The 15,945-nt window shown below is 35.0% G+C and overlaps 1 protein-coding gene across 1 annotated transcript in view; it reads right to left on the reverse strand.

Annotated features, from left to right (window-relative positions):
- The window catches only part of BRWD1 (bromodomain and WD repeat domain containing 1), a 119,275-nt gene that overhangs the window by 98,973 nt on the left and 4,357 nt on the right, over nt 1-15,945 (reverse strand). The window contains exons 5-7 of the mRNA XM_063078496.1: nt 3,537-3,687; nt 1,340-1,438; nt 833-993 (exon numbers count right to left, since the gene is read on the reverse strand). Coding sequence (XP_062934566.1) covers nt 833-993; nt 1,340-1,438; nt 3,537-3,687 — 411 coding nt within the window. The remainder of the gene's footprint in view (nt 1-832; nt 994-1,339; nt 1,439-3,536; nt 3,688-15,945) is intronic.

Here is a 15,945-nt window from a genome sequence, read left to right on the forward strand (position 1 = left end):
ATTCAAACATTTGAGTATCTATTCTGAATCACACAGCTGCAAAATTATAAATTTCTCCCCCATCCTAATTTTCCCTTAAAAAATTAAAATGGTAAATTAAATTCCAAATATTTTCATATAGTTTTATAATTACTTCACCACTGCAAATTATTTTATTATGAATCCATTTTCCTGAATCAGTGATTACTCAATGTGAATATGAATCACCTTGTAGAGGTTTAGGTTTTTTTTGTGGGCTTTTTTTACTTTGGGGGGTTTGTGGCTAATACATATACTTCAATTAATTACAAAGTAATCTAATTCAGTAAGTCTAGAAGGGGTTAGAGGGGAAGTATTAGGTACATATATTTTTAAGCATCCTTAATGATAAGGCTCAAGAACCACTACTTTAAATCAATTCTCCCAAAAGAGCATGACTATTTGCAGCTGAATACCTTGGGGTACTTATTAAAAATACAAATTCAGGGGAAGAAGATATAACAACCACAATTATTTGAAGTTGATACAACAAGCAAACAGAAAGGACATTGTTGGGGGGGAGGGGGGAGGGAGAAGGGAGGGAGGTTTTGGTGATGGGGAGCAATAATTAGCCACAATGTATATCGACAAAATAAAATTTTTAAAAAAATAATAATAATAATAATTCTTACTCACTCTAAAAAAAAAATAAATAAATACAAATTCATGGGTCCGACACCAGACCTACCGAGTCAAAATCTCTGAGGATGGAAAACATAGAATCTGCACGTTTTTTATAAGATATCCTAGATGATTCTGAAGCACACTAAAGTGCTCCAGATGACAGCATATTGAGTTTAAAATGTTAACTCACTGTAAAGATTCTATGTCCTGTCCTATCAAATGCTACACAGTAAACAGCAGATAGATGTCCGAGAATCCTTCTGTGCATTTTTATATGCTGATACATAACTCCTGGAAATGCTGTGCTAAAAGTGGAACACCCTGTGAGTTGTTTTCCTCGATGTATCTCCACTAGGAAATAAAAACAATGAAAAGGTTAAGGGGGAGCCAACATGTAAAAAGCTAAGAAAAATTCCAAAACAATTTCTAGAGGGTCACAAAATCTACATTTGAGAAATCTGAAGGACACAAGTTTCTTTCCAATTCTAATGTACTATAATACGTATACAGACTTCTTACTACAATAAGATTGTTTTTCATTAACTTTACTTTTTAGTAATTATTTTAATAAATTTGAAATTTGATACTTATTACAATGCCATCAGTATTTCCTTTTAAATTTTAATATAGCATTTGTAAAGTTTGTAATGAAATTAAAAGAATTATTTCAGATATCTCAAAGGCCAACCTCACTTACCAAGATTTGGTGGGGAACCATAATTCACCGGCATTTCAGGAGGTCTTCCTCTATGAAGAGCAGCAAAGGCAGAGCCCTTCCAAACTGTGTGCCTGCAGTCTTTAAAATGAATTTTAGATACACATAAAATCTTGAAAGTTAACCCCAAGAAAGATTTTATAGAATACTTACGTATATTGTAATAAACTGTTTATTCAAAGTTTTACCAACTAATATACTTTAACAGAAAAGCCCTGGAGGTTTATTAGACTATTTCTGAAGGAAAAAAAAATTAAAACATCTCAAATACAGCAGCAACAACAACTAACATTTTTGTAGCACTTTACAATTCACAAAGTGCTTTCCACATACATTATATCTCATTGAATCCTCACAACAACCCTGTGAGGTAGGTATTTTCACCAATTTACAAGTGAGGTAACTGAGGCTCAAAGGTTCTAGGACCTTTAAAGAGATCCACTGTAAATGAATAGTAAAGATGGACCATAAAACCAGATCTTTTAACTCCAAGTCCCATTTAATGCCAAATAAGTGTTTGTTTTTCAATGCAGAATTATATCATACACTATTAAAGATAAAAGGTCTTAATCACAACTGACCCAAACTTTTTAAAAGATGGAAACTTTTATATGAAAAATTTTAATTTCTTTGATTACATGAAATATTCTTGATTTAAATAACTGAACTGTTCCGTTTTAAAATTAATTTGGCCAATACTGTCATGACTTTATGCTTAGGAAGTACTGACAAATTAAAATTAAACAGCATTTCCCTTGTTTTAGGATCACAGATAATCCTTTACAGAAGAGCAAGTATGTATAATCTGTGAGTTTGAATACTACTTCTGAAGCCCCATCCCTCCTTGACCTACCAGCAACTGCACTAAGGAAAAAAACGTCTGCCCTCCTCTACAGGAGATAGCAGCAGAAGAGAAGAGCTTATAAGCAGTCATACTATGCTAGAAATTAGCTTCTTCACACCTCAAAGAGAAAGGGAGGGAAGGCATCATACTAAACCTCTACTGAGCCTCGGGTGCCCCAAACTAACAGGCATATTGTTTTACATGAATGAATTCATTACTACTAACATGACCAAAGAGCAGTTACAAGGCATCCTCTTGTGGCACTAGTACAAAACAAACAGAGAAATATGGCCCCTACCCTAGGGCAGCTTGCTGAAGTCTCTTCTAAGGTCTGTCGGTTCTAAAGCAGTGCTCATCACAAAACAACAATGTTGAGCTTGACACAAGCAAAGAAAACAAAGGAAAACAGGCTACCCAGGTAACTACTATATAACAACCTAAAACAGAATAATTACAAAGTGAATAGGGACACAGAAGAAAGAATATGAACAGTTTCCTGATCAGAAAGCCACAGTGTGGCATGGCTATAGAGCACTAAGAAACAACTAAAGCTGACAAACCAGTCTGGCATGGAACCAAGAGGGAGGGTTATTCTTTCTCAGTCAAGCTTTGTACTGGTGGTGCATCTAAGAGGCAGCATCACATCAGTAACAGCTCTTAACAAAAAATAATCATGGGATGTACTTGACGTATGCTCAAGATCAGAAGAACCAACAATCTTGCCCATTAGCAGTTTTGTCACGTATATACATAGATCATATCACATACATATACTTAGTCTAAATCATTTATACCAAACTAACAGAAAAAGAATAGCAATTCCAAACATTTTGCTAGCACATAACTTGCAAAAAAAATTAGTAAAAAAGAGCCATGCAATTTTACATTTTTGGTGCTTATTTTCAAACTGCTACCAAATTTAGAAAAATTACTTCCCCTTATAACAAAGGGCTTTCAGAATCTAAATATCAAATGAAATACTTCTAGCATTTAAAGAGTTTATTACACATATGCAGTTACATTCAATGAAGTAAGTGAGCTACAAAATGGAAAATTAAGAACTCATATCGATAAAACCTCAAACACATCTCAGAATAAATTCAAGCTTTTTAGCTTAACATCTGTATCTTTATCAATTTTTTTAAATGCAGAAAGACCCAATATACACTACGTAATAAAATCCAATGTTCTATGCTAAATGCAGAGAATTTTATAGTCCACAGCATGATTTATAGTTACATATCACCTTTCTTCCACAATGCTTACATTACTTCACAATTATAATAATCATTAAGCTATTAATACAAAGCAGAACACTTCTTCAAATTAAGGTACCTTTTGCTGTACGTAGCAAAGACTGCCTTCCTGCACCAAGTAAAGAAGTGACTCTTGAAATACTGGGTGGAATTTCTTTATCCAACATAGGACCGATGCGCTGGCAGATTTGCAACAGGTGATCAGGAGCCACATGTTTATTGGACAAGACCTAGTTAGAGAGCAAGTTTTAATAACACTGTTTATAATAATATCAAAAAATATTAAATACTTACGGATAAAGTCTGACAAAAAATGAAAACACTGAAAACTACAAAACATGCTGAAATTGAAGAATTAAACAAGTTGTAAATTAATGTATAGATTCAAACCCATCCCAATCAAAATTCCACCAAAATTTATTTAGAGTTGACAATTTTATTCTAAAATTTATATGCAAATGACCTAGAAACGCCAAAGCAGCTTTCAAAAATAAAGTTGTAGGGCTAACAATACCTGATTTCAATACTTGTTATAATAATCAAGCTATAATAATCAAAGCTATAATAATCAAGACAGCATGGTATTAGTATAAAGATAGACAAGGAGATCAACAGAACAAAGTGTCCAGAAGTAGACCTACACATATATTGTCAACTGATTTTTGAAAAAAGCAAGTCAATAAAGAAAAGACAGTCCTTTCAACAAACGGTGCTGAAATAATTGGATACCCATTTGCCAAAAAAAAAAAAAGACTTGATCTGTACCTTGCACCATTAACAAAAATTATCTCAAGATGGATCATGTGTAACCTAAAACCATAAAACTCCTAAAATATCAGAAAAAAATCTTTACGTCCTAGGGTTAGGCAAAGATTTCTAATATGACACCAATAGCACAATCCACAAAAGAACAAATTGATAAACTGGACTTCAAAACTAACAACTTGTGTACTTCAAAAGGCACGTGAAAAAAATAAAAGACAAGAACAGGCTGAGAGAAGACATTTGCAATGCATTTATCTGATGTTCTTACAAGCAGAATATGTAACGAACTCTCAAGACTCAACAATAACCACCCAATTTTTAAAAATGGGCAAAAGATTTGAACAGACACTTCACTGAAGAAGATAATACAGATGGCAATAAACATGTGAAAAAATGCTCATCATTATTAATTAGTGAAATACAAATTAAAACCACAATGAGACACTACTACACACCTATTAGAACAACAAATTAAAAAGACTGACCAGACCAAGATTGGAAAGAATGTGGAGAAACTGTTGGTAGAAATGTAAAACAGTACAACCACTTTGGAAAACAGTTCGGCCATTTCTTAACAAGTTACACGTACCATATAATCTAGCTATTCTATTCCTAGGTAGTTATCCATGAAAAATGAAAGCACATGTCTATATAAATGTATGTGAATATTCTTAGCAGCTTTCTTTTCAATAGCCCAAAAGTGGATACAACCCAAATGTCCTTTAACAAGTGAATGAATAAACACGTTGTGATATATCTATACAATAGGATACTATTCAGCAATAAAAAGAAATGAACCATTGATAACATGCAACAACATAGATAAACCTTAAATTAATTACGCTGAAGGAAGCCAGAAAACAAGTGCATAATGTATGATTTCATCTATATTAAAAAAAGGCAACCTAATATAAAATCAGAGAGAGTAGACAAGAGGTTGTTTGTGGAGTGGGGATGTTGGAGGTAAAATGGGAGGAATTACAAAGGGGAAAGAGAATTTGGAGATGGACATGTTTACTATCTTCATTGTAGTGATGGGTTCACAGGTATAACATATGTCAACATTTATCAACTTGAACACTTTATGTGTATTTTATTGTATGTCAATTATATATCAATAAAAATAAACAAGAAAAACACAAAGGGTACTGTGTAAGTTTAACTCATGAAAATTTCCAATGTTACCTAGCATACCTACAATGAATGCATCTAGCATAAACTTTAATGCTGCATCCCTAGGGTATCTCAATTGTTAACATTACCAGCATGTAAGGAATGACAAATATCACTCTGCAGAACTACCGCACACATCCAGGACATACAGTATCCCTGGCTCCCATCCACTAACACCAGTAGTGCTCCTCATGACAGTGTGACACCAAAAATGACCCACAGTTTTCAAACTCCCTGAAAAACACTACTCCAAAGAAACTTTAAAACATAATTATAGCTCATTTTTTGTTCTTAATAATGAATCCAAATGTAAAATAAGCCTGGATCCAATATCAAGTTAATCTGACTTCAATACTAACTGAGGACATATCCTAAGGTAGAATTTCTATGCAATCTATTAATTTCATTTTCATCCTCCCTTAGCAAAACAATGAACCCTATTTGTGGACTATAAAAGCTTTTCCACACTACAAGTTATTCAAAAGAAAAAAATCTAACATTTCTGATAGTCTTGATAGAGTTCTCCTTTTGCTGTTTCAAGACCTATCATCAGAGCATCAAAATGGAATATAATACAGAATGCAAAATTCTCAGGGCTTTAAACATAAATCAGCTAAGAACTGAAAAGAAAATACTGATCTTGTGGGCTGGCCAGTTAGCTCACTTGGTTAGAGCACAGTGTTGTAACACCAAGGTCAAGGGTTCGGATCCCTCTAATGGATAGCCACCACCCCCCACCCACACACACACACACAAAGAAAGAAATCAGTAATCTTGAGATTTTCCTGCTGTACCAAATCACAATAATTGAATTTTATAATCAGAATATGATCAAAATAAAACCTGTGCAAATACTAATTAAAGTCTAAAAATCTATCTAGAACTTAATGAAGAGACAAATATTCCCAAAAAAGTCAAACAATTTTTTAAAAATATTGTTCCACAAAGTGTATTAAAACAAAAGAGATAGGTACACTTCAAAACGCATGGATTTTGGCTGGCCAGTTAGCTCAGGTGGTTAGAGCCTCGTGCTGATAACACTAAGGTCTAGAGTTCAATCCCTGTACCTGCCAGCAAAACAAACAAACAAACAAACACGGATTTTAAACATGCTACAGTCTACAGAAGATATGAAATTGTAAATGACTTTGTTAAACAACAATTTTGGCCACATGAAAATATAGTAGAAAAGACAACAAATTCCAACATTAATGCAAAACATCTCCCTAAGTCAGACTTGACTTCATTATTTCATGAAGAAGTATGTCACACTCCAAAAGACCCAAACAAAAGAAATTTTAAAAAATATTCATTTTAGCTATGTTTTTAAAACACATTCATAAAACTCAATGCATGCATAAAACGAGTATACAAAAATATATTAAAAAACAAGAAAAAAAGGGCTACAATAATCGACCACATTATATATTGATAAAATAAAATAAAATAAAAAGAAAAGAAAAGAAAAAGAAAAAATAAAGAGAAAAGAAAAAAATAAAAAATAAAAACAAGAAAAAAAACAAGATTATAGAAAAGTCAAATAAAAGCACTCTACTTGATGCAGATTCTAGGTTCAGCTGCTGAGTTCTGAAATAATTTTTCAGTAAATACAATTAAATCATTCAGAAAAAAATATTTCCAAAATGGATAGGGAATAAGAAGCCGGAAAGTATCCACAGCTACTCTTCAAAAGGGTATGGTTCAGAACCAAACATTTTTAATAAAGTAGTTAAGTATAAAAGTTCAACCATTAAAATACTACAGAATGCCACAGGAACAGAAAATTCCATAAATAGATGAAAATTAGCAGGAACACAGTAAATGATAATGATGGCATTCTCTGTGGAGAAAGGATACTGGATTCAAAGGGTACAAAACCTGACTAACAATTTGGAAAAGGCTAGATGCATACCTATACCAACCATATGCTAAAATAAACTCTACATAAAGACATTAAAAAGAAATTATAAACAAACTAGAGAAAAAATAGTTGACTATATATATAATTAGTGCCTTTTATAATCTGAGCAGGAAAGGTCTTTAAGCAGAGCCCAAAGGCAGAATAATGATTAACTGATGAAACAAAGTAAAAAATCTTAAACCTCTAAAAGCAAAACCTTCACAAAAAACTAAGAAGCAACCTGCAAATTGGGAAAAGGAATTTAAAACATGTGACAGATTGAAGAATTCTTATAAGACAGATGCCTGTAGAAAGGTAGGTAAAAGATACGAAAACATGATTGAGAAAAGATGAGTTATCAACAGTCAATAACAAACTTACATTCCTATAAAGAAGTCATAGGTATGTAACTGCTGGAACAAAGGTCATGCTGATTTTTTAAAACTTATCAAAATTGCTCTTTCCCCCAGATCTTCACATGGCTGGTTCTTTTCATTCTTTAGGTCAAATGTTATCCCCTCAACAAAAGCCTTCCCTCATTCCCCCCTAAAATTCCCTTCAAGTCCTCAATCCCCCATCCCAATCCCCATTACCTATCTTAATTTTTATTGTGTAATTTGTCCGTTGTTTCTTGTCACTTCTACCACTAAGGTATGAGCTCCCTGAACGCAGGAGCCTTGTCCCATCTCATCTATACTCATATCCCCGGAACCCTGAACAGGGTAGGCATTTGTTTAATAGATAAATGCATCATGCATTAGTGGATGAATAATCAGCACAAAAAGTGGGGTTTACAGCCTGGATCTGCCCCTTTTGAATATAATCTCATCCAAGTTACTTGTCTCTGCTAGCTTCATTTCAAAATTAAAATCATGATATATATAAGATAATAGGGTTGCTGAGAGAATTAAATGAGATTACATAAATTAAAGCTCTTAACTTTAAATGCGATACTTGGCAAAAAATGACTCAATCATTAGCTACTAGTAATATTTTACCCATTAGATTGGCAACGATTTTAAAAGTTGTCTTAGAACTCAGTATATCGCATATTCTGTAATCAAGAGTATAAATTCTTTTAGGAGAGCAAATCTACAAAAAAACATTTAAAACATGTAAACCATTTTACTCAATGATTAAGTTTCTAGAAATTTATTACAAGTGATAATTATGTAACATATACATAAATAAATGCATAGATATACAGATGTAACAGATATACAGATATACAGAAATATTCATACACTCAATAGAAAACTGGGGCTGGCCAGTTAGCTCAACAGATAAAGCATGGTACTGATAACACCAAGGTCAAGGATTCAGATCTACTTACTGGACAGCCATCCTCCCTATCCTCCACCACCCCCCCCCAAAAATAAAACTGGAAACCAATCAAATGTCCAACAAGCAAATGGTTAAATAAAATTTTTCTGTAAAGTGGAAAAGAATCACAATTTTTTAGAGAGCATGGGTATAAAGAAAAACAAACATTTCTCATTTCAGTGATTTTTCTATTTTTACTTTGCACTTTCTAAATATTCTACAAAATAGAAGCAATTTCTCATTAGGACAATTTTAGGTCACCATTTACAGTAAAAAACTAATGAACTAATTATATATCACTTTTTAGTTATACGCCCATGGAAAGACCACTATCAATACCTTCAAAGTTATGTAAAAATATAGGCAAATTTTAAGCCTTTAAATTGACACACTACCACAAGGTCTTTCTCAAGCAAAAGTGTCTCGATCTGGAATCCTTCTTCAAATTTAACAATGATAATTTAGGGCCGAGCCCGTGGCGCACTCGGTAGGGTGCTGCGCTGGGAGCGCGGCGACGCTCCCGCCGCGGGTTCGGATCCTATATAGGAAGGGCCGGTGCACAGTGCCGGTCACGAAAAAATGACCAAAAAAAAAAAAAACAATGATAATTTAACTAGCACATACCAGAAAATAAAGAGGGCAAGGGACTTTCCTGATCCACAGGAAATATACTTAATAGTCTCCGCCCTACATCCAACTGGTTATGGGACCCTAGACAAGTTACTTTCGAAGACTTTAGAGTCCACGTTTGCAAAAATAGTAATAGGCGATATTGTACATTTACAATGTGCTATGTACTCTAAGTATTTTAAAATTTTGACTAATTCCTTACTATATTAATAACAATAGCTAAATAGTCATTACTATCTAACAGGTATTATTCTAAACACTATATATACACTAACTTACTATACCTCTGGACTATTATCCCTCTTTTTACAAAGGAGAATAAATACAGAGGCATAGACATTAAACTGCCCAGAATCAAAGAGCTAAAAAAAAAAAACACGGTGCAGATCTAAAAATATAAACTCAGGCTGTCTAGTTTCACAACCCTCAATCATCGGGGGATCATTGTTATCAGCTATATTGCATCTTAATAAAAATGACAATAAACAAGATAATCTAGGAGTACCATAAAACTTTGAGTCAAAGTGACCTCCATTTATAAAATCAAATGTATGCAAACAAATAAAAAACAGATAGTTTTTCTATGCAATTAGGTTCTCACATCCAAATCTCATTCACCAACCCCATCACAAATACGTAAATGAAAGTCTCAGCAGAAATCTGAAGTAATAATGCAGGCATAATTCATCCTGCACTGCTATATTATATAATTTTAACACAAAATTTTTGCGTTCAAAACGTACCTTCTGCATTTCTACGAAAAACAAGAAAGACTGTAAATAATCACTGGAAGATTCTATTTTATACATTCCTACTGGTATGGATTAAGGAACCAAAAGAAATAAAAGGTAGGTATAGCTTCCATTTATCTCATGGCCATTCAATGCTAAAAATTACTTTAAGTAGCCTGCAAGTGAAGCACACATCTTTGAGAGAGAGTAAGACAAAGATCACACAAGACCAAAGTGTGGATAACTGGTTCTCAAAAAGAAAATATACTAAGCATTTTTTTTGTTGTTTTTTGTTGTTGTTGTTTTATTATAAGATGACCAGTAAGGGGATCTTAACCCTTGACTTGGTGCTGTCAGCACCACGCTCAGCCAGTGAGCGAACCGGCAATCCCTATATGGGATCTAAACCCGTGGCCTTGGTGTTATCAGCACCGCACTCTCCCGAGTGAGCCACAGGCCAGCCCACTAAGCATGTTATATAACACCAAGGTCAAGAGTTTAGTTCCCCTTACCAGCAAGCCACCAAAAAAAAAAAAAAAAAAGGAAAAGCGTTAACATTAATTCTTTCAATAAACATTAAGAGCCTACTATACCAGGAACTAAAAGTACCTACAGATAACTACCGACAGTCATATGTCCAACATAATATTAAGTTAAAAATCATTTATTCCAACTATTAAAAGGAGATAATGTGAGAAACTACTGCTCTCACCTTAACAATGAGAACAAGCTAGATAAGCTTTAAAAAATGTTTTAAACCCATCACAGAGCTGAGGAAAAAAAGAAATCTAAATCAACTACACCTCAGAATTAACTATACCACAGTCAAGAATAAGGAAAATCTGCCAAACTTTAACAAACTTAACAGCCACCTGTGGATCTGGCATGACTAATCAGTATCTTGAAGAGCCTCAGGCACAGCAAGTCTGCAGCCACCCCAATTCTTCCCCACAGGCCTTCACCAACTGCACAGGGCCAAAAACGAGAGGCAGAGGAGCTCTGGGAGAAACCTTCCATTCCCAAGTGTACTGCAGAGGCCCTCCTAAGGCTAGAGATAGTCAATGACAGGACTGCAAGGCAAAGAGAACTCTTTTACAACCTAAAAAGTTAGCAGCTGGGTATAATGTAGAACAAGATCTCACAAAGTTTGAAAAGGCAGCAACTCCACTATAAAGTATAGACTCCCAAGAATTTCACCAGTGCCCAAATTGCTGTAAGGGAAAGTCTTGATCTGACCCTCAAAATGTATGAAGCCAGTGATGAACTGAATGCAACAGACCCCAGAGATGATCAGTTACAAATTAGACTGACTCAGCCCCACACACTAACAGCTTGAGAGAAAAAAAGAGCACATCCTTTACTAAGGGTAAATACAGTACTGTAGCTTCTGCTCTTTTTACACAAAAAAAGGCCCAGCATACCCGAAAAGATGAAATAACACAACAAGGATAAATATGTCACCCGTGGTCAAGAGAGGGAATGGTGACCCACAGATGGCCCAGATGCTGGAAAATGCTGCCATCATTTCTTCAAACTATTTCTTCTGCCCCCTTCTATCCTTTCCACATTAGACTTTCCACATTAGACTACTTGATATCATCCCACACATTCGAAAAGCTCAGAGAATCCCAAGCAAAGCAAAAACAAAGAAAACCACCTAGGCATATGTTTAAGGCAGCTTCTGACAAGGCCTCCAATTGTCCCCACAACTCTTGGTATTCACAGCCTAGGATAATCCCCTACTTTTAAGTAAGCTACTTCTAACTAACAGAATATAGTAACATTGAGAGGACACTACTTCCATGATTAAGTACAAAAGACTGTGACTTCTGTCTTACTGGTAAACTCTCTCCACTGCCTAGAAACCCCAGCTCTCTGGCCAACACTTTGGTTGCAGCCTTGAGAAAGAAAGACACAGAGGTTCCACCTGAGCTGTGCCTGGACCCCTAACTTACAGAAATTGTGAGATAATAAATTTGTATTGTTTTAAACCACTAAATTTTGGGGTAATTTGTTATGTAGTAATAAATAATGACTACAGGACATCATAGAGAAACCCCTGAAAATCAAAGACAAAATGAAAATCTTAAAATGCAGCCAGACGAACAAACTTGATCTTCAAAAGAAAAACAGTTAAAGACTACTGGATTTTCAACATTAAGAAAGCCAGAAGACAATAGAAGGACATGTTTAATATGCTAAAAGAAAAACAAGCTATGAAGCAGAATTCCACAGCTAGCAAAAATATCACTTAAAAATTAAAGCAAAAAAAACATGTTTTCAGACCAAAAAAAAAAAAAAACCTGAAGTCACTGCTAACCTTTGTTTAAAACAATACCAAAATAAATCATGCAGACTGAGAAAAATTCACAGAAAAGACTCATGGAACTGCAGGAAAGAGTTAAAAATACCAGAAAAGGTATATAGGCAGGTGAGCAAATGAATATTGACTTTAGAACAGCAATAACGTCTTGCTTCATGAATATGACCCCAAAAGCACAGGCAACCAAAGGAAAAATAAACAAATGCGATTATATCAAACCAAAAAGCTTCTGCAGAGCAGAAGAAACAATTAAAAGACAACCAACAGAGTGGGAGAAAATATTTGCAAAATATACATCTGACAAAGGATTAATATCCAGAATATACAAGGAACTCAAACAACTTTACAAGAAAAAAACAAGCAATCCAATTAAAAAATGGGCAAAAGAGCTAAATAGGCATTTCTCTAAGGAAAATATACGAATGGCCAACAGACATATGAAAAAATGTTCAACATCACTCAGCATTCAGGAAATGCAAATCAAAACCACACTCAGATACCATCTCACCCCAGTTAGGGTGGCTAAAATCCAAAAGACTATGAACGATAAATGCTGGCGAGGTTGCGGAGAAAAAGGAACTCTCATACATTGTTGGTGGGACTGCAAAATGGTGCAGCCTCTATGGAAAATGGTATGGAGGTTCCTCAAACAATTGCAGATAGATCTGCCATATGACCCAGCTATCCCACTGCTGGGAACATACCCAGAGGAATGGAAATCATCAAGTCGAAGGTATACCTGTTCCCCAATGTTCATCGCAGCACTCTTTACAATAGCCAAGAGTTGGAACCAGCCCAAATGTCCATCATCGGATGAGTGGATATGGAAAACGTGATATATCTACACAATGGAATACTACTCAGCTATAAAAAAAAGAATGAAGTACTGCCATTTGCAACTACATGGATGGACCTAGAGAGAATTATATTAAGTGAAACAAGTCAGGCACAGAAAGAGAAATAGCACATGGGAGAAGACATAACAACTGCAATTCCTTGAAGTTGATACGACAAGCAAACAGAAAGGACATTGTTGGGAGGGAGGGACGGGGGAGAGGGAGGAGGGAGGGAGGTTTCGGTAATGGGCCACAATAATCAACCACATTGTATATAGACAAAATAAAATAAAATAAAACAGCAATAACATCTTGAAAAATGGATAACATATGTAAGAGTAAAATACGATTAATAGCCCAAAGGACACAAAGGTGACAACTAACAGTTTTAACTTTATGTGGGAAGTGGTAAAGAAACTAATTTACAGTAAAACTAATTTAAAAAGTAAATGGGGGCTGGCCATTAGCTCAGTTGGTTAGAGCACAGCTTTATAACACCAAGGTCATGGGTTAAGATCCCCACACCGGCCAGCTGCCCCCCAAAAATAATAATACAAATAAAGTAAATGGTAATACACAGGGCTTGCCAGTTACCTCAGTTGGTTACAGAGACACACTTCAAATATGAGAATGCTTTTAATAGAAAGATTGAAAAGGAGAGAGAAACATACACTGTGTCATCACTAACCAATGTGCTGTGGTCATGTTAATGTTGGGCAAAGTAGACTTTAAGGCAAGAAGTATTATGAGAGATAAAGAGAACATTTCCTAATTTTTAAAAAAAGATCAATTCAATAGGAAGACAACAATCCTAAGTTTTTATGTGCCTAATAACACAGTTTCAAAATAACTAAAAAAGAGAGAGAGAGACAAGTCCACAATCATACTGAAGATTTTAACAAACCTTCCTCAAACCAGCAGAACAAGCTGGCAAAAATCCATATGGATACAGACAATCTGAAAGGAAAAAAGTCGCACAGCTTGTAATCCTTAAACAAGTAACTATTGTGATTAAGTGAGCTATGGAAACAAAGTAATTAATAACTACTCTCCTTTAAAGTAGCACAGCCACGGCCAAGTGATTCACAGACAGCAACACCACCACCATTATTGAACATCGAGATATAGACTACTAGTACTCCTTACGCACCCCACACTAATAACCCATAAAGGAGTAAATATCAGGTCTCAATCACTCAGGCATTAGTGTTCACAGAGACTTTATATATTAAATATAAGACCCTACAAATAGAAATGAAGGAGAAATCTACACAATTATGTCTTTTTATAAGCACTGTTACTAATAAATACTACTGATTATTATGCACGTCAGGCATTAAGCCATTTTTTCCCCATATAATGTTTACAACAACCTTTGATACAGTTATTATTTTTACCCTGTTATAGAGATCAAACTGGGGTAGAGATTAAATAATTTGCCTAAGATTAGAACATTTAGTAAACAGCACAAGAAAGTAAGGATTACAGCACAGCCACCTGACACCAAAACCTAAGCTCCTAATTTCTACGCTGGTATATTGCTAGACGATAACTTATCACACTACCACAATCCTTAGGTGTCCCTAGGTTATATCACACTACCACAATCCTTAGGTGTCCCTAGGCTATCAGTGAAATGCCTAAAGAATGACAAATCTCCATAGTAAGTAACTAGAAAGAAAATGCAGAATCCATAGAAGAAAGGAGTTAGCTACACTCAGGATGAAGAGTCTTTGGAGTCCCACAATGAAAATAAAACAGTAATAGATCAGTTACTATACAGGTAGGAAATACAAAACTGTATAAGAGGTTTTTGTTTTAAATGGGTAACTGAGTAGCCTTACTATAAAAAGGGCTCAACCTGAGACTCAAGTAGAGCCAGATCTGGCAGTACACCAAAGTTCCAAATCTTGGCCTATAATCTTTTATCATAACCTGACTCCTTAATCCTATAAGAAGCTCAAGATGGTAATACTGTTCTCCCCTTGTTTTGGGGAGTTAATTCATAAAACCAGGAAGGTTGACAAATAAGCAAAGAGAAGGAAGTACACTGAGGGGTAAATGCTGGACACAGACCTATTCCCCCTCCCTGTGCACACCAGAGTACCCTCTTCCCCATGGGAAACTACCCCTGGCCAAGGTAGTTACCCAAGGAAAGGAACATCTCTTTTCAGACAAAGGTCCCCTTTAAGACAAATGGAAGATTGGAGGAAGCAGAGACCCTAAGTAAATTAGCATGCTGTTGTTAAAGTACTCTGGTGTCAGGAAAGTAGCAAGTAAATAAACTAACTTACTCAGCCAGATCTCTCACACACTCTGAGTTACGTGAGCTGGGTGAGGGTCTGTGCATAAGCATGCAAATGATTTACATCTCTATTTTGATTTGTTCACTGTGTAACTGGTGTATGTACCCAGTGGCGGCATGGATTTCTAGCTGATCGGCTGCTATCAGCGACTCTTAAATCTAATAAACTGATGTCTCTACTATTAGCCCAGGTGAGTTCTTTGGAATAGGTAAGTAACACTACGCAAGTGCCCTCTCAAATTTGGGGTTCCCTCAATAAATACACATACATTAGTACAAGTAATACCTGTTCTGATATAGTAACAAATTTTGTAACTACTTTTATTTATGTTTGATAGAGTACAAAAAAATTTACAAAATAAACTTGAAATTTGTATTTACAAGAGTTAAATCCTTAGAAAGATCATTAGACTTGTCTAAGTTTACCCTGTTGAAGTGATTAAAATAATCATATACTTGTAAATGTAGCGTGAAATACCCAAGGAAATTTGATTAAATTGTA

This window comes from Cynocephalus volans, chromosome 1 (assembly GCF_027409185.1).
Source record: "Cynocephalus volans isolate mCynVol1 chromosome 1, mCynVol1.pri, whole genome shotgun sequence".
Lineage (NCBI taxonomy): Eukaryota > Metazoa > Chordata > Mammalia > Dermoptera > Cynocephalidae > Cynocephalus > Cynocephalus volans.